This window comes from Chiloscyllium punctatum, chromosome 5, assembly GCF_047496795.1.
Source record: "Chiloscyllium punctatum isolate Juve2018m chromosome 5, sChiPun1.3, whole genome shotgun sequence".
Lineage (NCBI taxonomy): Eukaryota > Metazoa > Chordata > Chondrichthyes > Orectolobiformes > Hemiscylliidae > Chiloscyllium > Chiloscyllium punctatum.
Window position 1 is genome coordinate 122,691,843 of NC_092743.1, and position 24,226 is coordinate 122,716,068.

At 37.8% G+C, this 24,226-nt stretch overlaps 1 protein-coding gene across 1 annotated transcript in view; it reads left to right on the top strand.

The window, feature by feature from the left end:
- csmd3b (CUB and Sushi multiple domains 3b) overlaps positions 1 to 24,226 on the top strand; it is a 1,933,688-nt gene that overhangs the window by 1,137,299 nt on the left and 772,163 nt on the right. Inside the window, exon 6 of the mRNA XM_072571243.1 lies at positions 3,974 to 4,086. Within this exon, the coding sequence (XP_072427344.1) occupies positions 3,974 to 4,086 (113 nt within the window). The remainder of the gene's footprint in view (positions 1 to 3,973; positions 4,087 to 24,226) is intronic.

Sequence of the window (24,226 nt, forward strand, 5' to 3'; positions counted from 1 at the left end):
GCAATTTTAAGGACATTCTACCTGAATGCATGCAGCTTTTGCAGCAAGGTAGTGATTTAAAGGTGCAAATGGGGAAAAGTGAATATGATCTAATTGCCATTACTGAAAGATAGTTCTGTGATGACCACGAATGGAACTGAATACTACGAACAGACAGAAAGAAAGGATTAGGGTTTCAGTTTATCTTGCTCCCACATCCTGAACACTTCTTTGACTCAAAATGGAAAAATTCCAGTGACTATTAAGTAACTAGACATTAGTTTTTGTACAGGAGTGCCTTGATGGATGGCACATTGGTGCAAACTTGCATTTTTGTCTTCACAGTGCAGTTTTTGTGGCTTAATGCCAGCAAAGCAACTTGAGTATTCACAAAATTGCGAGCTATAAAGTATAAAAGCTACGTCAAAAAGACTTTTAAGAGCTGTTCTCTCATTATGAAACCAATACTGAAGTTATGTCTACAGTTTTGTTATCATAATCTTGTAAAAGGTTTGAATTGTTAACACTCAGGCCCAGAAAGTGTAAGTCACATAATGAGTTCAAATTTGAATTCAGTGCAAAAAGCAAAAGAGAGGATAAGAAAAACAGAAATGAAAAAGTCTAGTTAAAAATAAGATAAAATTATGAATTTAAAAGATTTAAAATCAACAGTAACTCTCCAGCATTTTTCTTCAAGGCTCTCGTAACCCTACCCAACTCTACATACCTGTTACTAAGTACCATTAGGTTGAGCTCAGACCAATCTTATTTACCCATTGTTTCTATACTCAGTAACCAAAATTGGTCTTCATTCTGAAACAACTCAATTTTAAAATTCTGCACTAGACTTGCACTAATCTCTCCCCTCCCAATCTCTGTAACCTTTTCCAGTTCTTCAACTCTCTCAGATATATATAGTCTTAACTTATTGCTCATCCATGATTTTTTTTTATTGTTCATTCATGGGACATAGGTCTCACTGACAGGACCAACACTTATTGCCCATCCCTAGTTCCATCCCTGTAGCCATGCCTTCAGCTGTTTCAAACTGAAAAGTGTTGAAATGCCATCCCCAATCTTGCCTCCACAATTCTGTCCATTTAAAACATTACCGAATGCTTAGCTGTTTGACCAGGCTTTGAGTCATTAATTCTGATACCTTATTTTTGTTTTCTGTTTGACACTGTTCTGTGAATCATCTCACAAAGTTTGACTGCACTGAAGGCACAATGTGAATGCATTGTATTGTCAAACTTATAGGAACCTGAGGGGTAATTCAACATTACTTTCTTCCAATTTGGCAAGCGAAGTTGAAAAGATACTCGGGAGACGAGAAGACAGGAGAAATAAAGCTGAGCATCGAGTAAGCTTCAAAAGCAGAACTATGTTATAAAGACAATTTTAAGGACATTCTACCTGAATGCATGCAGCTTTTGCCGCAAGCTAGATGATTTAAAGGTGCAATTGGGGATAATTGGATATGATCTAATTGCCATTACTGAAAGATGTTGTTAACGAATCAATACACTAGGATAATCAGATCACTGAGTGGAATTGATGATAGAATGAAGTGCTGCTTCACATGACTGCAAGACCTGCCAAAGTGCTTCACGTCCAATGAAAATGGTGACCATGAAACTATAGTTGGTTGTTATTTTTTTTAAAAAGTCTGCTTCACAAAGGCCCTTTCGGAAGGAATATTGACATTCTTACCTGGTCTATCCTCTGTGATTCCAGAGTCACAGTAGTGTAGTTGATTCTGATGGAAGCCATTCAGTTCAGTGACTCTGGAATCACAGAGGATTGACCAGGGAGAGTATCAAATACTGGCCTTGCCATTAATGGTCTAATCAATAAAATGATTTATTTACTTAGTTTATTTGCTGCAAACCAAAAATCTACATGTTGAATGTTATTCAGTGCCATTCTAAATATTCTTTACCACTTGGTTTGGATTTTCCATTATTCAAAATGAAGGACAGTGCAGACTTATTATCAGTGGGGACTCCTCTGAAACTTTCAAGTCTCAGAGAATACTTTAGTATATGATAAATGTAATCTCACAAATCTTTTGATCTTCAGATATGTCAAGTGAAATTAATATTGCAGTAAAGAGAGCTGATGAAGGAAACAGTATTGATGTGTCAATTCAAAAATCTTTTGACCCCTCCATAACTTTCTGAACCCCAGTCTTGAATTCAAAATATGTGTTTGCGCTTTCAAATACATACCAAATCAATTGGCTTGTAAAGAGCCAAGCTGAAATGAACTACTTTCCTTTCATATTGTGATTGAGTTTGACCACATTGTTTGACCATTTCCCTGTTGCATCAATTGACCAAACATAGTTAAGAAAATAAATCATAATCATACCAAGCTTCTTTCTTTTCAGAGGCTAATTATTTTAGTGACTACACTAGAAATAAGAAAAGGTTCTCCTTCATTATATGCATAATATTAAATCTAGGCTTAATATTCTTGCCTGGGTGGATCTATTTTGAAAGAAATGAATTGTATATCTTAGTTATAAGCATTGCATAATATATTTTAACTACACAGCATGTAGCTGTAGAAACAAAATAATAGGAAAGCAATTGATATGTTAGCCTTTATTGTATTATTATAGCTTTTATTATTTAAAGGATTGGAGTGTAAGAGTAAAATATTCTTATTTCAACTATATGGGTCTTTGGTAAGAATATGCCTGGAGTGTTGTGTATTGTTTTCGCTCTTATCCAAAAAAGAACATATTTTCCCTAGAGAGTCAATGCAATGAAAGTGTCTGTTCCACAAGGAATGATTAAGTAAGCTGGGATGATATTTCCCACAGTTAATAAGAATGTGAGGAGGTCACATTGAAACGTATAAAACTCAAGTGCTTTTAGAGGATATTCTCCCAGTTGGGAAAGCGAGAGCGTGATGGTACAGTCTTATGAGGCAAATGTTTAGGGTTGATACTAGGAGAATTAACTTACTTGAAGGTTTTTGAATTTTTAGAATTCTTTAGAGTGGCATGGTGGCTCAGTGGTTAGCACCGCTGCCTCACAGCAGGGACCTGGGCTCGATTCCAGCCTCAGGCGACTGTTTATGTGCAGTTTACACATTCTCCCCATGTCTGCGTGGTTTCCTCCCACAATCCAAAGATGTACAGACCATGTTAAATTGCCCATAGTGTTAGGTGCATTAGTAGGGGTAAATATAGGGTAGGGGAATGGGTCTGGGTGGTTACTCTTTGGAGGGTTGGTGTGGACTTGTTGGGCCAAATGGCCTGTTTCCATATTGTAGGGAAGATAATCTAATTCCCTTCTTCAGTGAGGATTTTATGAAATGCAATCAAATCAGAGATCAAAAGAATTTTGGATACTCAGGAAAATGAGGGCTATTAAGAGAGTGCAGGAAGATATTGAGGTAAAAAGTCATCTGTGATCATGTTGACTTTTGAAGTAATCTTGAGGAGCTGATCAGCCTAGCCCTGCTTCCATTACCTTTCTTGATGCTGTGTTTTTCCACCATGGTGGCCTATGTTAAATTAATGAAGTTAATGCCTGTTTAGAGGACTCTTCAAGATAGAGGTGAGCTTATGGTATGCACTTTGCATGGACAAAAAACATGGACCATCCTTCCTGTCGCCTCATGAGCATACACACAATCCTTAATTGGTTAGTAGATTTATAGGTGGCCAATAAGGACAATGTTTCCAAGAAAGTCAACATTGTTGAGCACATGGCCACTAAGTGTGGGTTCAGGATCCGAAATGATTACTCTTAAAGGGCACAAAACTCTGCCCTTTAATCTATTACAAACTTTGGCTCGAGCCACTCATTTTGGACTCATGGATTTCACTTGGAACAATTCACAGTGTGCTAACCTTCCTTTTCTTCCCATTGCTTCTAAATTTGAAACTAGTACATTTAAATGACAGCTATTGATTGAGGAATTTGAACTGGATTGATAATAACAAAGATGTTCCTTGTTTTGTATTTTTCTGTCACAGGTTTTCGGGGATGAATCTGCCTCCACCTATACTCAGCAGCAAGAACTGGCTTAGGCTGCATTTTGTAACAGACAACAATCACAGGCACAGAGGATTCAGTGCTCAGTACCAAGGTAACTTTGCATGCACAAAAAAAATGTAGCTTTGCATGCAAAATCATCCAGAAGATGATTTTGTGCATCCACAAAAGAAGGGGCGCATCCAAGAGTAAATTTTCAACTTGGATGTTTCTGGGAATAGCTGAAAGAAAGAAATACTTTCATGTTTAAAATTGGGTTTGTATGGAGTCAAAGTCTTTTGAAGCATTAATCACAGTTTAAAAACCTTCAAAGCGCAAAGACAACTTTAAGCCAGTGAAATTTGCGGGTAAAGATTATTAACAATTGACTGTTCAGAATAGTGTCAATTTTAGCTCTGCCTCTCTTGCTACCCAAAAATAAATTTAACAAGTTCTCCTTTCTCTAGTGTATCTGTAAACAATGCAGCAGCAATAAGTATTCCACAATCCCTGCTGAAATCATGTAAAGCACTGTTGGTTTCCAGTGAGATTATGTAAATTACTTGTAAACTGTAGAGGAGAGGGAATAAACCTGCTCGTACCTAGAAATGTCCTTTCAAAGTAACTCAGTTACTGTCTTTAATATATTAATTACTACCAGAACTTGCAGATGGACAATGTATGAAATAATATCCATATATGAAGCTGAGATCATAGCCACGGCATATAAATTGTTAACAGCAAGAAACAGTACTTTATGGAATACTTTGCACATTCTCTCAAAGATTGGTCCTCGTTTATATCAGGTAGAATGACCACTAGAGGGACCAGTACCAAATCTCTGGTCAATTACTTTGCTGCTGTGTACTCATCTTTACATTATTGAAGTTTTCTCCAAAGTCTTTAACCTAGTTAAACAAAGGACATTCTTTAGTGATCAATGTTTGAGAAAAGAGTTTTTAAATGTTACAGCAAGTAATCAGCTCAGTTGGCTGGATGAGTTGTTTGAGATGCAGAGTGATGCCCACGGTATGGGTTCAATTCCTGCACCAGTTGAAGTTGCCACCAAGAACTCTCCTTCTTCTCAACCTCTCCCCTTATCTCAGGTGTGGTGATCCCCAAGTTAAACCACTACCAGTGTGGTGCTGGAAACGAGCAGCAAGCCAGGCAGCATCTGAGGAGCAGGAGAATCGACGTTTCGGGCATAAGCCCTTCTTCAGGATTTTCCTGCTCCTCAGATGCTGCCTGGCCTGCTGCGCTTTTCCGGCACCACACTTTTCAACTCTGGTCTCCAGCATCTGCAGTCCTCGCTTTCTCCTAAACCACTACCAGTGTCCTGCTCAAATGGGTATAATCCAACAGGACTATGGAGACTTTACCTTTACCAATACCTAAAGACAGTATCCCATAAACTGTATCACAAGAATAAAAACCAATAGTTTTGTCTTGTTAAAGTATTTAAATGTGCCCGTGCAAGTTCTGGAGTACTCCAGAAGTTTTCTTTGGCTCTCTTCACAATATCGTATAGTAGATGATAAATAGCTACCAAACGAATGGCTGAACCTGACAGGAGCCTCTAAAATGTGTAAATTAAGACAGAAAAACACCATCCAAACAAGATTCAAAGTTATTCTCGCAGATATTTTATCATTTCTCAATTTTTTTTTTGAAAAAGCATACTGTAGACTATCAACATAACATTTCAAGATTTAAATTAATTTTCAGTTTGGCTTGACCTGATTAAGCCATTACAAAACCCTATTATCAAAGCTTTTACTTTTCTCCACCTTTTAGTTTTTTTTAACTGTTGCATCTTCTGCAGTGGACTTATTGAATTTGTGACTTGCCAGGAAAACTAAACAAGGCATTTGTAATGTGTACAAATTTAAGAATACATTTGAAACTGTATTCCATATTTTCAGGACTTGGTAAGATCAGCTAAGACATGAAGGGTAAGTTTATTTAAACGTGATGATATTCCACAAAGAGGAAACTATTAGTTTATGTGTTTAATGTTTCTGATAGAGGGAGCTTCATGTCAATTTAACTATTGAAGAAAGAACAATCCCCAGTAAAGGAGAGGGAAAGAGGGAAATGTATGCTGCAAACACTCAGCTCTTGGTCATCATGCCCAAGAGAACACTGCTGAGATAATTAATCAAAGAAGATATTTGGAATAGCTGAGAGTAGTGGACATTTTTATGACTCCTTTATCCTGCTTAACAACAATGTTAGTACTCTAATAAGTGGATAAGTGCCTAATTACAGAATAATGTAGGTTTATTTGGCGAAGTGCAGAGAGTCATTCATTTGATTCTGAATTCAGTACAGGCCCAGAATTAAACCAGGTTAATAAGTTGTGTCCAAATGTTATTATTGATAAGGCCACAGCTATTGGATGAACTTACACAGATTAAATAAACCCAATTAACTCTCTGGCAATCATCATCTCCGTCCACTACTTTGAAATTATTCCAGAGTCTGATAAAATAATGTTAAATTAGTGAAAATTTCATGGTATGATCTGTAATGGCAATTCTCAAAACCAAATGCAGAAAAAGAAAAGTTCTGGGCGTACCATTAAAATTGTCTGTGACTTGCTATATCACACAACCAGCTGCTGTGTCTTCTTCAATAATCTTGTACCTCTTGGATTCTGTTGGAACCATCTGGGATGCCTTGGAAAGATTCAGTGTCACCAATCCTTCTGATTGATTTCAGCATAAACCACTGTTTCAATGTAGGTAAAGATGCCCATGCAATTTGTTCGACAGAAGCAAGGCTCAGTCTTGATAAAGAATAAGAAGTTTTGTTGCAAATTACTTAGTAGCTATTAACATTAAATCTGAGATGTGTTTGTCACTTATGATACTGTCAGGCTCAATTTAAGATTAATTTCATGTTGCTACTGTAGCCAAATGCTGTTAATACTTGGAAAAATCACTGAAGGTCTACACACCTTCTAGTGAACATGCCCAGAAGATGTAAGTCATGTACAGAACTCTGATTAGCTCCTTCCAGGAACAATTATTTATATCTGAATGGGTGAAGCATGTTTTGTGACATCAATTAACCCTTTAAATAAATTACAACAAAGAGCAATACATATGTGGCTGTTGGGTGCCATTTACTTGCACATTGAGAAACAAGCACCTTAAACTGTCTCGATGTATGCCAAAGCACAAATAGACTGGCGTATTTGAATATAAAGGAAAAGAAGAATTTTATTGTCCCATTTGCACTTTTTGTCAAACTGTATGCCAAGGATGTCCATGAGTGTCTGGTGTCCTGTGTACTTTGAACCTTGAGGGAGAAATAATAAAAATTACACATCCCATGGGTAGTTTGGGAGCAATTATTTGCATTACCAATACAGGTAGAAGGTATTTTGTTGAATTTCTCTGATGCCTCACAGAATGTGCATGTATCTACTGACACTGACTTCACAGGAGCTTTTTTTCATTCATTCACTGGGCATCACACATGTGTTAGACACCAAGGTTTCTGACAATATTTATGACACTGGCAATTGGCCAGTGGAAGTACCATTGCACCCAAGTCTACCTCCCAATGGCGGACACAGGAATTTCTGGGGTCCTACAGTCTAAGTCTTAAAATACCTACAATTGGTAGAAAAACCTGGTGAGCTGTGAAACTTTTCAGATTTAGTTGTTACATTCTGCTTTTAAAGAATTTGCTCCAGATATTAAGAGTATAGTTTTTTTTAATTTGATTGTATAATTTTTGAGAGTGAATGCAAAGACACTCTGAATTTGTGACTCCATATGAACAACACCCAGAATCAATATGCAGTCATGACTTAACAGAAATCCTATTATACTGAGAAACTGTTTGAATAGCGAAACAAAAGATTCTACAGTTACACCCCAAAACTCTATCAGATCAAAATAATTACATTGAATACTAATGGTGCAGTTTGACATACCACTCCTCCTACCTATCGAAAACATTCACCTTAATTATTTGTGTGCAGATATTCAAAATCAGAATTCAGCCACAACAATCTGGAATCTGGAACATGCTTCAGGTCATGAGATAAATGTGACTTGTTCTTTGATATGCCCACTTTATTTTCTCTCATTTGCCTATGCACAAGAAAGCCAGCATTACCATCAAATCCATGTGACATATGACAATATTACATTTCTCATTAGCCTGATTTCTATTGGTGATGTAAAAATGTATGACATCCAGCAGAAGGGTAGTGGCTGCTTTTTAATGTTACCATGTAATTTTAAAAATAACCTACTTGTTCAATGAAGTGTATTCTTAATTGTCAGTGAGGCCAAAATGTTTTCTATCAGTGGTAGCCAGGTCTTGAAGCTAATTCATAAAATATTCAAACCTAAAAGGTACATAAAAAATTAATTGTACTGCCAAAGATTTCATGTTCTCTTGTTCTTGGTCAACAGTTCAATGAATTAATACTCTTGTTACTCTTGGTGCTTTCTTATATGTTAATTATGGAGCGCTTCTATAGATATTTTACTACATGCGCTGTTATAGCACACAGTCTGAATTGCAGTAAACCTTGTATGAAATGAAACATGAATACCCTTATTCTGCTTATTACTATGCACTCTTTGTTAACTGCATCCCTCTTCTGAGTATAAGCTTCATTATGGAGCCCCATGCATGGCAACTAAACATTCATTTGATTAGAATTGTCCCTATTAAACAAATATCATTAAGGTTTGCATAGTATTGCTCACAAATGGAGATATGTCTCATTAAAAGAAATAAACTGAATGTATTACTATTCTCTCACAGCTGGTTTCCATTAAATGATAAAGGAGAATTAAGCAGGCCCAACTATCTCTATTGGGTGACATCGATTAGTGGGAGATTGTTTGTGAAAAGTTCTCATTCGTACTAGCTATACTCCATTAGTTCACAAATATCTGAATCAAGATTACTTATTCAAAATACCTAAATAGATAATGCTTTGATATTGCTTTTACTTAGTGTTTTCAACTGCCAGTTCAGAAATGGGAGAATAATCAATTTTATACAGAGACGACCTCATGACAATACATTCTCATAATCACCAAGTTATATTTTCCATTATGCCATAAGTACATTTGCTCGAGAAAAATAGTAGTCGCTTTGTGTAAAGAATCCAATTGTTCATTAATTGGGATGTGTCTTTTATACTTCAAAGAATGTCAGTATTTTACAGTAAAGTTACAATATCATATGAACCAGGTAATAAATGGCATTGGGTAGAAATATGTCACATGGATGCTTCCAATATTTATCGGTGCATAAAGCAATACTTGTTGCAGCTCTTGAAGAAGTCAGATAGTCTCTATCTCTGAGGCATTAGACCTGGGTTCAAGTCCTATGTGATCCAGAGAAATGTCATAACAGCACATTAATTACAAATCAGCATTTGGAGCAATGTTAATTTGCAGTATTTTTGTACCTGGACACACAAATTATGAGTAACAATTTGTAGGAAATTGGTTACATTAACTCTTTCAGTGCTAAGAATTTGAGAGAAGAAAGAGTAGAACATTTTTTTTTCTCTGTCTCTGTCTCTCTCTTTCCTGCAGCATCCTTCTTGCACAAGGACTTTAAACCATGACTTTGAGTACATTGATGGGGCAAGATGAGAACATAAGCTTCACAAGCCACTTCAGCTTGTATAGAGATTGAGCCTATGCTCTTGGTGTTATTCTGCACCAGACTCAGTTTGGTGATGATCAAACATTGGCACTCATGCTCTGTCATCAAACTGGAATATGAAGTTTTATTTTCTAGAGGGTAAAATTTCATCAAGCTTTTCTTTAAATCTTTGATATTTTGCACATATTTTCCTCATTTAATTTGCATTTTATCCACGTTTTCAACTCATTGCACAATATTTCTTCAACCAATGGAATGAATGTGTGATGTCCTTCTAGATCTTTGCTCAGAAACTTTATGGCTGGTCACCCGGAGTTATGAAGTATTGTTACACATGACCAGCTTTGTCTCCAATTATCTTTTTCTCATGTTGGGACACAAAGCAGTCTCCACTGTGCATGTTTCCCTTGATAGTATTCAAACTAAACTGGATAGCCTTGCCCTGTGTCCATCTTCCTCTCTGAGAACGGACATAGTCATGTTATTGCTCAATCGATGTTCTAGTCGCTTATCTTATAATTTTAACCTATGCTGGCTTGCAGAATTTCAGGCTGATCAATACACATCTCTGCACAGGAGCAAATCATAATCATAGCCAGAGCCAGAACAAACCTCTCCACTCTGTCCCTCCATTAAACTGGAAGAGAGGGCTTAGCAGAACAATTGCCCTCTTGTTTAGAGGGACATGTGTTTCCACAAAAACCTGCATTAGGAGAAATAAAACAGGAAATGTATAGTAGATTTAAACTGTAGATCAAAAGAAAATTCCATGTCATTTACTTTACGTGCAAGGCATTGGATATCATATTTTAGCAGTGCATTTAAAAAAAGGAAGTTCCTGTGACTGTATTTGTAAAATTATCAACATAATAGGAAGGTATTCATAGATTGTTCATTTCAGAAAAGTTGTAAAATCTCATGTGATGACATGTTTTGTTCAACTTTTTTTCTGAACTTTTATTCCGAGACGAACATCAGTGGCCATGGCAATGGAATTAGTGATTAAAGCCTTTATTTTGTGTTGCATAAGTTCAAAAGCATCGTCAGTGTCATTTGTTAAACATGCTTGCTGAGATTTTTTTTTAAATGCAAGGTTACACACAGCATAATTATCTATCATGTAATTGTGGCAACAATAAAACCATCGACTGCAGAACAGCTTGTGATCCTGAAATTATAATTATATCATTTGCTGAGGTAGCGGACTGTAAATTGAGCCTCACAATTCCCAGATTTGTACTAAATGCTGAAGTTATTCTTAAGGTACGCACAGCACCTCCAAATAACCTGACTTCCAGATCAACATTGTTGGAATGTACAGACCAATTGTCAGTACTAGCTATGTATTGTTATTTATAATAAGCAGTTAGATTTTAGTTGGTAACTATATGAAAATCATGGGCGTATAACACTACTAACAAAAACTCAAAACACCTTATAAACATAACCTTATGTGCACACACCCATATAAGCACATAAGTACAGAAAATAGATTATTGCTAGAGTTAGAGAAAAACTAGGAAGTCAGTATAGTTCTCTGGCTGAAACCATGTGGAGGCAACAAGGCTCTCAACTAACAGTTGTTGGAGAGTTATTAGGAGCCCAATGTCAACATTTTCCATTAATGCCCTCCACAGCATGTGCCACATGAGTGCCACAGGTTAGAGGCAAGGAAGAGCCCTGGCTGCTGATATCTGCCAACCATTAAGAAGATGGAGGTCTGGGGAGTGGTGGCACCACCAATGAAGTGATTGCTGTAAATATGATGCCCATCCAAGATCTCTCAATGTTGCTAAGTCTTCAGTCGCAGAGTTCTGGTTGTTGATGGGAAGGGGTTGTTGTCAGCAGAGGTTTTTAGAGCAATCCCTTTTCCAAGATCAGGGCCATCATTCAGACAACCCTGGGAAATGCCACTAGGTCAACAGAGACAGGCTGAGGCCTTAATTGAGTAAATTGATCACTTAATGGCTTCAATCAGCAGTGGGGTGGAAAACTATTCACAAACCACCTCTTCCCCATCTTCTCCTCTTCCCCTCTTCCGTGGACTTATTCTTTATCCATCCAACTAAATGACCCAAACTTCAATCATCAAACTTGCTAGTGTGTAGGGCAGAGTGTTGCAGGCACATAGACAAATGTCTTTGTATATTATCCGATTATAATCTGAACATCATAATTAGGTTGATGCAGTAAACTGGAAATAGAAACTGTCTAAAAGAGGGCACTGAATAAAGTAAGAGATGTTAAAATCTTACCAATTAAAAATGATCAACATGTTTGGAAAGACAACATTGTGGGTTGAATCTTATCAGCTGTCAGGTTTTGGCTTCCCCCAGTAATAATGCTCTATCTTCAAGTGTGCCCCACTCTGACTGTCCTCTCACTGGTGATACAGCCTCAGCAATGGTCACCACTAGAGTTGGCACTGCTGAGGTGTCACCCTCTGGCCACAAGCTTCAGGATAGTTCTATCAACCATCATTGGATAGTGGTCTCAGTGACTGCCTCTTAATATATTGACCATAACATGTCATCCCAGGGATCCCACTACCTGCTAAATCATGTTTAGCATCCACCTTCAAATCTATAAATGGGACTAATTTAGTCGTCCCTCACAAAATGTTTTTTTTTCACCAGTTTTAGGTATGAATAAACTGATGCTGTAAAGATAATGGATTAAGGGTTTTAATAGAAGCAATGTTGGAATCCTGTATTTTCAGGTTTACAATTCCAGAAGTAGTGAATAATAATAATTTTAAATAATCACTTCTCTTTTTGTTCTCCTTTGCTTTTTTTTGTCCGTAGAAGTCATCAGTATTGAAAATGCAACATATCGCTTATAGCTGGTACCTCTTTCCACATTTATACCAACCATAGCATTATTCCATTTAAGCTCTTCAAAAGATTACTTTTTATTTGTTCTGTTAATGTAATTATTTCTGGCTGCTCTAATTCAGATAAATCCCTCCTTAGACCACTTCAATTAATGTGCTGCTTTATGAGAGTGTACATTTGTTTGAAAATACACTGGCAAAATTACTATCCAAAGGATTTAGTCTATTCTCATCTTAGTTAAATATTAAATAGTATTATCAAAAGTAGTGAATTAAAATGCCATTGACAGTCCATAATCTCTGCTGGGTTAATCTTCAACAATAGTACGTATTGTGTTCTCAAGGGCAACTAGGGATGGAAATAAATGTTTGCCCGCCAGCAAGCAATGCCCACATCCCACAAAGTGTATACATTTTTTAAAAATGATATACATAGAAAGTGAATTTTAATTGCATTTGCTTACTTAAGGCTAAAGTTTTCCACAATTACATTTTCCACATGTAGAATTCATCTTAAATCAGCCAAAAAGGTTAAAAAGTTGCAGAAGTTTAACTCTAATTTCTGTCAGAACAAATGAAATGTTCATAGTCTTAAGTGCTGTTTAAGAAATATCATGCCAGAAGTTGAGCCTGTCTAGCAAACTGACCACAGTCCAGGAGAAAATGAAAAACTCTTGAAAGTCTCTTCCTTTAGTCAGGCTCTTACTATAAGCTGTTGCTTCTTCTGGGGGTAAAGACACTTGCAGACATGTTTTAAAAGCATTACACCTGTGTGTGTGTGTATACATATGTGTGTGTGTGTGCGCACACACGCATACAGGTTCACATGAATATATACCAGATAGAACATTTCACATGGATACATGGACCTCAAAGTTAATAGAGGTAAGGTGGCAAAGGTAGATTGGGAACCAACATGAAAATGTTTGACAGTAGATTATCAGTGTCAAGATTAGAGTGGTGCTGGAAAAGCACATCAGGCCAGGCAGCATCCAAGGAGCAGGAAAATCAACATTTCAGGCAAAAGCCCTTCATTAGGAATTCCTAATGTTGATTTTCCTGCTCCTTGGATGCTGCTGCCTGCTGTGCTTTTCCAACACCACTCTAATTTTGACTCTGATCTCCAGCATCCGCAGTCCTCACTTTCGCCTAGTAGATAAGCAGTGGCTAGTAATTGTTTGTTTTTAAAAAGTGCAGTCAAAATCCATTCTTTTCAGTTCCCAAAGTTCACCAGGATAAGGATCTTTTCATTGTGAACCAGAAGTGGAATGTGGAAAAGGTTTATAAAATTATGAAAAAGCATAGAGTAAGCCAAAAGATTTGGAGGATTTTAGAATTCAACAAAAGAAATTTATATTAAGGAGAGAATATGAGTATAGGCCAACAAAAGACACAAAAACAGATTCTAAATATGTTTACAGGAGTGTAACTAGGATGGGATTATTGGAAATAAACATGGATTCATTAGGGCCGAGACAGATGTAATATCATGGAAAATAAGTAAATGCCATGGGCAGGAAACACGTAGTTTCCCTCTGCACTCATGGTAAAAAAATAGGGGCTAGAGGAGAGCTAAGGATCTAGCAAGAATGAGAAACATAAAGAAATCAGACTAAGAAATAAAGAATTGAGGGGACAACGTGGCAATAACTTCCCTGGGCCTGACAACCGATGTCTTTGAAGAGCAGTGGTTGCCTTTGTTCTGATCTTCTAGAATTCCTTCGATTTTGGAACAGTCCCAAGGATTGGAAGGTCGAAAATATAAACCCAGCTTTTAAGCAAAGAGGAAAAGAGAAAACGATGAACAGTAGTTGGAATTTGATTAAGTGTGAGAGTCAACATGTATTATGGTGACTAGGAGTCCCACCTTCAGTGCAAAAGGCTACTGGATCAAATATCAATCAGGCACTTAAAGTAATCTGAGGCTGCCAGAGACCAGCAGCCAATGGGAGCTGACAGGCCTACACTCCCTGGCTATGAATTCTGGGCTTGGTGAGAGGGTGAGTGTTCTCTTTCGGTGGGATTGGTGGGAGGAGGGAAGTGGGAAGAGACATGCTAGGGTAGGGATGGTGAGGAGTGTAATTTGAAGCAAGGGCAATATTTCTGCAGCCAGCACTCTGAACACATTTGTGCCTGATGCGTTGTTAACAGGTCTGTATACATCCCTTGAATTAGGCAAAAAATGGCTTTCAGAGATTGAAATTGATAATTTGGCATAAATGCCACGTTCCCCCTTTCCCTTCAGGGTTTTTTTCCTTGTCCAGAAAGCAGTTCCTCACTGAAAGGGTTGCCCATTTTTGAGAGACAGAAGGGAATAAACAGAATTAAAAGCCTCCTCAAGCATTTTGACACAAAATGGCCAACAAGGGATCACACAGAATTAAAAAAAACCTTCTCCAGCAGTTAAGTGGTATTGTTGAACAGTGAAAGGGGGGTCCTACCCAAACAAACAACCCGAGACAGTTTGATTAGAAAATGTTCAAGGACAGACAGTTTGAAGATTTGTAACAAACACTGAAAAAGAAGGTAAACTCCTACCAACACAAACATAGATAAATTAATGGGATTATGACTCATAAAAATCTGGAGGATCAGACAAGTTCATTAAATTATGACAGTGACTGACTCCAGGCTCATTAATGAAAGGATGTTGTCCCATTAGGTGAAAAGAACCAGTCAGAATAAGGACAATAAATTGCAGTCCAGAAGACAGTCAGCCAAGCTCATCATGCAGCTGTGAAAACAGCAGCTAAAGTTATTTTGCAGTAATTAGCTGTTTCTCTGAAATTATTCACAATATTAACAAATACTTTGCAGTCAAAGATTCTTCAGATAATCTGATGTAGATTCCAACATAATTATAGAAACATGTATATAACAAGATACACTGATCACTGAAAAGCATTAGGTGAAAAGATTCAAACATAGATGTAAAAGTTAATTAGTCTCGGGAAGCTTTTTCTTTCCCACTAAAGGGATGCCTGTCTATCCTGTAAGAAACAAATTGCTTGCAACTCATTACCTGAAGAGTGCTAACAGTAAAGTTGAAAATCACATAACAGCAGGTTATAATCCAACAGGTTTATTTAGAAGCACTAGCTTTCAGAGCGCTGTTCCTTCATCAGATACAGCACTCTGAAAGCTAGTGCTTCCAAATAAACCTGTTAGATTATAAGCAGGTGTTGTGTGATTTTAACTTTGTACACCCCAGTCCTAAACCAGCACCTCCAAATTATAAACCTTTACATATAATTAAGATTCATAATATTAATTTATATTATGAATCTTATAGCAGTTAGTTTGAACTAACTGTCTTTTGTATTTTTTATATATAATTAGAACAATTTGATAAATATAGGAAAGGACAACATTCAAGCAGTCCTTACATATAAGCAAGTCTGGAATTGGCCAGTGTGGAATTTTGTCTGAGCAGGGACATGTCTGAAGGAGTACGGGCAGTAACTTTGGAATGCAAATTTATAGGATGCATGGAAAGATCTCAAGGCCTGGTGATTACAATGTCTGGTAAAAATCATAACATTATGGGGAACCTAGGGCTGTCCACAGGAGTGTCCCTCATTGATTAGGTAATTCAAAGTATTGGATATATAGAATGAGGGAAAGGGGATAGTGACCACGTTGTATGTGATTATTGTAACAAAAAATGTATAAAAATACTTAACTCATTGTGAAAATCAGATAGTTATTGGCCTGTCTTCCGAACTGAGCTAAAGATTAAGAGGATAATTAAGTCCTCATGTCAAGGTCAGATTTGGGGGGAGTCTTTGGCCCTCTCCCTGCATGATCTAGTGACTACTTGAATAGGAATAAAGCCTGCCGTGTGCTTGAATCCTGCCTGCCTTCTGAGTGTTTATCGCTGGTCAGAGGATTTGATTTCTACATTCGCTGTTCTTTTTTTTCTTTGAAATTGACCACTGAATCACCTACTCTACCAATTAAACAAAGAAAAAAATTACAGAGCAATGCACCGTGATAATTCCGCAACCACATATTTTAATATGATGGGGAAATCAAGGGAGGGATCTGAACAGAATGGTGTTGGAGGAGGAGATAATGACTTCAGTCTCAGCATTGCCCCCTCTCCCGCAATGCTTTGAGATTGTTGGTGTCCCAGGAGAGGGTGCTCTCCCTCTATTGCCTGCTGCCTGGATCTGTTCATGTCTACCTTAGCCAGACCCAGGAGCAGGTCCACCAGGAGCTCCTCCGAGCTGTCTGACCCCCAGCTCTGCATCAAAAACCAGGACCACGGGGCTGAAATATAACCAGAAGAATAATACAATTAAATGTAGTCTCCTGTAACCAATCCACAAACTCCTGCTCCTCAGATGCTGCCTGAACTGCTGTGCTTTTCCAGCACCACTCTAATCTAGACTCTGGTTTCCAGCATCTGCAGTCATTGTTTTTACCCAATCCACAAACTCTGCAAATACCTCCATTCAATGAGTTGGGCTAGGAGTCTGTGAACTTTCTTAATTGATGATTGTGTAGGAGTGCTGAATGCAGCATCCTCCATCTCAGGTCCTTGATGGAGAGTGGGAGGACTCTCATGCAGAGAGCCCTCTGCTGGAGGATCCTTGCCACACAGCAGTAGAATGGAATGCAAAGACCCATCTGGGTGGTGGATAAAAGAGAGGATATCGCTGGTGTGCAGCAACAGTCCATCAGAAACCCTGTCTGCACCACACTGAAGGACATGGGGAGGTATTTCCATGAGGCAGCTCAGATTGTGGGACGCGGACTGGGGAGGGAGGTTCTGGAACCTGAGGCCAGTGTAGAATTCTGTCCAAGCAGGGATGTGTACAAACAGACATCACCGTGTCTCCAACTGGTGCATGACGTCGGATCTGAGCATGGCCACTTTCAGGCATGAGTCTGTGATCTTCCTTCCATAACTTTTCTCTTCGAAAAAGCTTTACAGTAATCATTTTAGGTAGTTGGAAAGCAGAATCTTTGATCCTATTCTAGATATTATCGAATCAACCTGTTCAAAGATGTTATGACACACCTCTGGAGCAAGTGGGATTCAAACCAGGTCTCCTGGCTCAGAGATAGTGGCAACAACACCATGCCATAAAAGCCTCAAATTTTGAGAAGGGGTGTTGAACCCAGAAACGTACGAGTGCGAGGTAAGTGTAATATCAATTACGCTACAGCTGGTCAACAAAATGCACTTCTTTTCAAATAAATTATGATCAACTCACCCATTTCACAAACAAAACAACAGACAGAACGTAGTTCTTGGATATTTACTGGTCAACTTGTTCAGCATTGTTATTGCACATCTCTGGAGTAGGTGGGATTTGAGATCGCATCTCCTAGTGGAACTCAGTTTCTTTTTTCTCTTGTCTTTGCAGATTTTTACCACCATTAAATTACTAATGTTACAAATTAAAAGATTAATAAACAAGCCCTACTCACCTGGGGCATTTCCAGAACCCAGTCTTTTTAAAAAAAAACAATATTTAATCTAGATTTCATCATTTGCCACGGTGGGATTTGAGCTCATGTCCCCAACACATTAACCTCAGAATTGCCAAGCTAATGTCAACACCACCACATCACTGTCGCCCCAGAACTCAGGTTTTTTTTTAATATATATATTTCTAATCAATCTGTTCAGTGATGTTACCACATAGCTCTGGATCAGATGGGACTTTTAATTTGGGTCACTTGGCCCAAGGTAGGGGCCAGAATCCAGGTCTTCTCTTTTTAACCAGAAGTGCTCTTACACACAACTGAATGGTCTTGTTTTCCCATCATCAAATCATCCATGGTATTTTTTCACCTCTTCACCACCACCAGTAAATGTCCTCCAAATGACTAAGTTGTGTGCAAAGTTCATAAATGGCAATGCAGACCACAAAAGGTGAGAGCGAAATAGGGAGAGGGGGACAGGAATAAATCAAATTGGAGGTTCAAGAGGGAACAACCCAGTTCTTATATACAAAGTCCAATGTGGATCATCTACTCTCCATCACCCCTGGAGCCATTTTGTTTGTGCATTAAAAGAATCTACAGTTTTAAATCTGACACAATGCCTTCCCACCAATCACCGTGCTTCCTGTTGAAAAACAGCACTTTTCTTGCTGCCAGGAAAGTGGTAATTTGGGCGGGTGGTACATTAGTGTTCTTACGTAGTTATTAATTGACCATGTTGAAAAATGGGAAGGTCAGACATGGACGTTCCTACCCATAGACCTGAGAGTTGCAATGGCATGAATGGAGTAGGTACCCTACCAGTGTCAATCTGTGCCCATTATTTACCCTTCCTGCCATCTGTCCTGTTGCTTATATGGAGGGGGAAATCCTGCCGATAGACCACTTAGCATAGCAACATTAGAAGGGAAAATAATATAAATTCTTGTCATGAATGAGGTAACAGGACACTTAGAAAATCATAATGTTGCATAAATAATCAGAATCAATCAATTTAAAATGCATAATCATGCTTGACAAAGCAGTTAGAAATTTTTAGGATATAAAATAAATAGGAGGGAACTACTTGAAATAGTTTATTTAAATTATTTTTAAAAATAGAAAGATTTAGTTAAAGAAAGCCAAACTGGAACTACAAGAAAAATCATGTGGACTAACATTTTAGAGTGTTTTGAAAAAGTAACTGAGGGAATTGATGAGGACAGTGCCAGGCACGGTGGCACAGTGGTTAGCACTGCTGCCTCACAGCGCCTGAGACCCGGGTTCAATTCCCGCCTCAGGCGACTGACTGTGTGGAGTTTGCACGTTCTCCCCGTGTCTGCGTGGGTTTCCTCCGGGTGCTCCGGTTTCCTCCCACAGTCCAAAGATGTGCAGGCCAGGTGAATTGGCGATGCTAAATTGCCCGTAGTGTTAGGTAAGGGGTAGATGTAGATGTAGGGGTATGGGTGGGTTACGCTTCGGTGGGGCGGTGTGGACTTGTTGGGCCGAAGGGCCTGTTTCCACACTGTAAGTAATCTAAAAACAGAAACAGTATTGTGGTGTACATGGACTTACAAAAGCCATTTAGAGCACTGCTACATAACGGATTGTAAGGAAATTTATTGCTCATGTAATGAAAGGAATATGAGTATCTTGGATATAAAATCACCTGAATGGCAGGAAACAAAATAGTGGTTAATGAATATTTCTCAGAGTATAAACATTTCTACTAGAGATCCACAAGGTTCAGTGTTTGGACACTGCATTCCCAGACGTATATTAATGAAATGGATATTGGTGTACAGGATATAATTTCAAAATTTGTTAATGATACGGAACTTGAAAACATCATGACTGTGAGTAGGATAGTGTAGAACTTTAGAAGGGCACAGACAAGTTGGTGAAACAGACACCTAAGTGGCTGTTAAATTTAATATTGAGAAGTGTGAATTGGTTCACTTTGATCAGAAGGCAGTATTTTTATAAAAAGTCCAATTCTAAAGGAGGACCTGAAGGAGACGGGTGCATGAGTGCATAACTCGTTGGCAGTGACAGGATGCATTGAGAGTAGTTAATAGAGCATGAAATATCCAAGGCTATATTGATAGGGATCTAAAGTACAAGTGACCAAATGGAGCATTTTTGGCCTAAAATCTTGGCTTGGCAGACCAACGTCATTCTCAACAGTATTTTGCCTATCAGATTTCTGAGATTGGGAGGCAGAATTGGCAGTGTGCCTTCCACGGGGAATTCAGGAACTGAGCGAAAGTAAAACAACAACAAATCAGAATGAAGGATTCTGAAACACACACTTCAAAGACTGAAACTGAAGTGTAATTTAGAATGATAAATTCCCTTTCAGATAGGTGACCAAAACAGAAACCAAGTAAAGAAAAAAATGCATTGGGAGTGGGATTCAAATAAAAGGAAACAAAGAGAAAGCAGAAACAGAGAGGTGTCATTGTAAAGAAGCTAGTGCTGGAATAACAGAGCTCCAAAAACAAACTTTTGACTTCTGTTTTTATGTGGCCATCTGCTTTTATTTAAAGTTATTGCTGCACTTGCATATAAATATTGGTAACTTTTATTAGCCTTGCATCTCTGAGCTTTGTGCAGCTTGATGAATTCTAAAGAATATAATGACTCAATTCAAAGTGATGTTAAAGCCCAACCAGGTTGACAAAAATGGAACAGATAACATTTGACTAAAAGTAGTTTTTTTGTTGGGGCAGCAACTCATAAAATAGGAAGGTATATTTTTTGTGGTAATATCACGGATTACTCCAGAAGGACAAAATGTTGATTGAGAATCTACAGAGAGAGGGAGGTTGGATTATTGATCCATGTTCATAGTATTTCATCGGAACTGGAAAATGTTGTGGATGAACGCCTTATCATAATCAAGGGAATGTATGTCAGCAGGGTAAGAGGATAGAAGATGATTAAATTTAATCAATGATATTGGTGAAGATCTAAAGAAGAGAATAGTCAGAGACATTAGAGGAAAAGAAAACTGCAAGAGTGACAGGATATGTAAATCATATCTATAGCATAACGGGTATGTATGGAAGCTTGAGAACTCTGGGGAAATGAATATAATGTATTTGATGGGTAGAAATGCAGGTAAACAGAAGGGACTGAGTTTGGAAGCTAGATTTGCTGATAGAAAGAAGAAAGTAACTTAGCAAGAAGATGTCAAGGGTCTCGAGATGGATGTAAATATTTTAAGTGACTGGGCAAAAACAAATGTCAGATGGGGTGTATGGAACTTGTCACTTTGATACAAAAGGTCGGAAAACATATTATTTAAATGGAGAATGATGGCAGAACTATACAGTACAAATGTTAGTGGGCGTCTTGATGCATGATTCACAAATAAATGCTCAGATGCAGGGAGAGTATATAATGCCCAAAAGGAATTGAATTTGTTCTTGTGTGTCAAGGGGATCAAGAGCTACAGGGATAAAGTGGGAGAATGGGGTTGAGAAACTTATCAGCTGTGATTGAAAGGCAGAGCAGACTCAATGGGCTGAATGGCCTAATTTCTGCTCCTATGTCTTATGGTCTTATACTGTAAAAGTAGGGAAGTGTTGCTACATCTACTGAGAGTTTCAGTGAGATTGCCTCTGGAGTAGTTTATGCTCCAGTTTAAAGCTTAATCTCCTTACTTAAAGGAGACAATTATATTGGAAGAAATTCAAAGTAGGTTTATTTGACTGATTCCCATAATAAACAAGTTTTCTTATGAGGATTTTTTTTTTTTTGCAGATTGGACCTTTAATCATTGATGTTTAGAAGAATCAGAGTTGTTATGAAGCATCAAAATGATTGCCAGTTGTGTTGAAATCTAGTTTTGGGAATACAGTTTAAAAATTAGTTGTTCCTCATTTAAACTAATGATTATTTTCTATCAAAGAATTCTCTTGAGCTGAGAGCAGTGGCAATTGGGTGATTGAATGTGTTCAAGATTGAGTTACATTAATTTTTGATTGATAAGGGAGTCGAGGCTTAGAGGGAGCAGACAAGTAGAGCTGAGGCCAATTTCAGATCAGCTGTGATTTTAGGAAATGGCCAAGCAGTTTAAAGGATCTATGCAGCCTAAATTTGCTCCAGATTCTCATGGTGTTGTGCCCTGTGATATGGATTAATTGGTTCATACTTAACTGCTGCATTTTCATGATGATGCAAATACACAAAATGCAACTGTACATTTCTTCCAGACATTTTGTCCACAAAGTCTCTGAAGGTTGTCTGAAATGAAAAGGATGTTAGATCAACGATAGATCCCTTGATTTCCATAGAGAGATAAGGGATCTTGTCTATGCATGTAAAATTTTAACAACTTCATGTGACTGTGCAATGTACACTTTGCTATTCCTTATTATGATGAGACTGCCAATAGTCAGTGAGCTACAGAATCCCTCAGATTAATATATTCAGTATCTTGGGACAAAAGTAGAAACTTTTTTGTATATTAGTCGATAATGTAGTTTTCCAAACTTTCCGTACTTCTGTCAAGTATATAACTTATAAGATTTTGATCTGACCTGATCAAATTAGTGCGTAAGTTTGTGGAACAAAATAGCAATCTATTGTGTATTAATTTTTTAATTGATATGATATACCGAACTGTTGAAATTATTAAAATTGAAAAAAAAATGTTTTTCTTAACTTACCACTTGAGTTCTTCTTATTTTTCATTTCTGTTTCATAGATAACTGGGAGCTTTTTCACAGAGTGGATATCATTCATTTCTGGAACTACAGGGATTCTTAGAATGTTCAGTCATGTGGCAATTTTCCCTTCCTCTGGGGTTCTACTGATAAAAAAAATGTCAAATACATGTCAGTTCTATCAGAATAATGTTGTTATTGTATTTGTGAATTATGCATATTGAGACAAATACATAACAATATGTTGTGTGGAGATTTTGTCTGACATTTTGGAATGCACATCAATATGGTAGAAAGTATTCAGTAATATCAGAACACAATTTGCATTTCTTTTGATGGCAGTAGAATTTTTTTGGAAATTGACTTTCAAAGATTTATAGTGCCAGTTAACTTTATACTTTTCTGTTTGAAGTCTGCAATCTAACATAAGTGCATTCGAGCTACTTATTTCTCACATTTAATTATATAGAATTTGAATCGGAGAAACAAGCCATTCGACCCAAAAGATCAATGCCAAGCATTATGCTGCAGAAAAAAAACCTCCGATCTTAAATGATGTCACCCCACAACATTCTTATTTCCATTTATTTCTTCCTCATGCCTGTGAATCAGTTAGCTCAACTGGTTTGTGATGCAGAATGATGCCAACAGTATGAGGTCAATTCCTGCACTGACTGAGGTTACCATGAAGGGGTCTCCTTCTCACCTGAAATGTAGTGACCCTCAAGTTAAATCACTACCAGTCATCTCTCTTTATTGAGAGCAGCCCAGTGATCTGGTAAGACTTTGGTAAGTTTGCTTATTAGTTAATTTAGAGCCAAATCATATTTTTAAAATAGTTTTGTCATGAAAGTGAATTGTTACCTTCTAACCCACTCATCTTAAGGAGGTTGGTTTCATGTCAGGAATGTTAAGTTTATAGCGGTGGGTTTATCCAAATCTCTTCAATGAAGCAGCAGCTTTTGCACCTGACTTCTTGTGACCAATTTAAGCAAGTATCATGATGATAAAGTGCAGCTGGAATCCAGCCATGTGTGATGGAATGTCACTGAGGGAGAGCTACACCATGGCTATCAGATGTATCTCTGGACATGGTGTTGTGTAGAAGGGCCATCTGGGAGATTTTATTCCCAGAGGATGGGAAGAAGTGCTGTTCACAGAAAAAGCAGGCCTGACTGGAAGTGGTCAAATGGAGGTCAACAACAAGCATACAGTTCCTTGCTACTGAATACTGTGAAAAAGTTCAAATACCGGATCGGGGCAAGAAAGGTGAGTAACATGCCATATTCACACACATTTTGACTTCTTGAGCTTTATTCTGCATATCACTCTTTGGGACACCTCATTTTGTAAGAGTATCCATCCCACCATCTTGTGGCACCTCCACAGGTTCTCATTAGATAAGCTGCTACTGATACTCATCCTCAACATGACAATTCATACTCATTCTGCTCAGTCACCTGCAGCAAATATTCATAATCTCAAAACATTCCTTATTTCACATTTATAGATATTTTCATTCTTTCCTTGCAGGCGAACAGAGTACAGAATACAGAAAGCCTGAAGAGACTTTCAGTCAACATCAAGCTGGCTGGAGTGGAGAACGATGCAGTGGCAATAAGAAGAGTCTGATCTTGCCTTTACATTGGTAATAGAGACGGAGA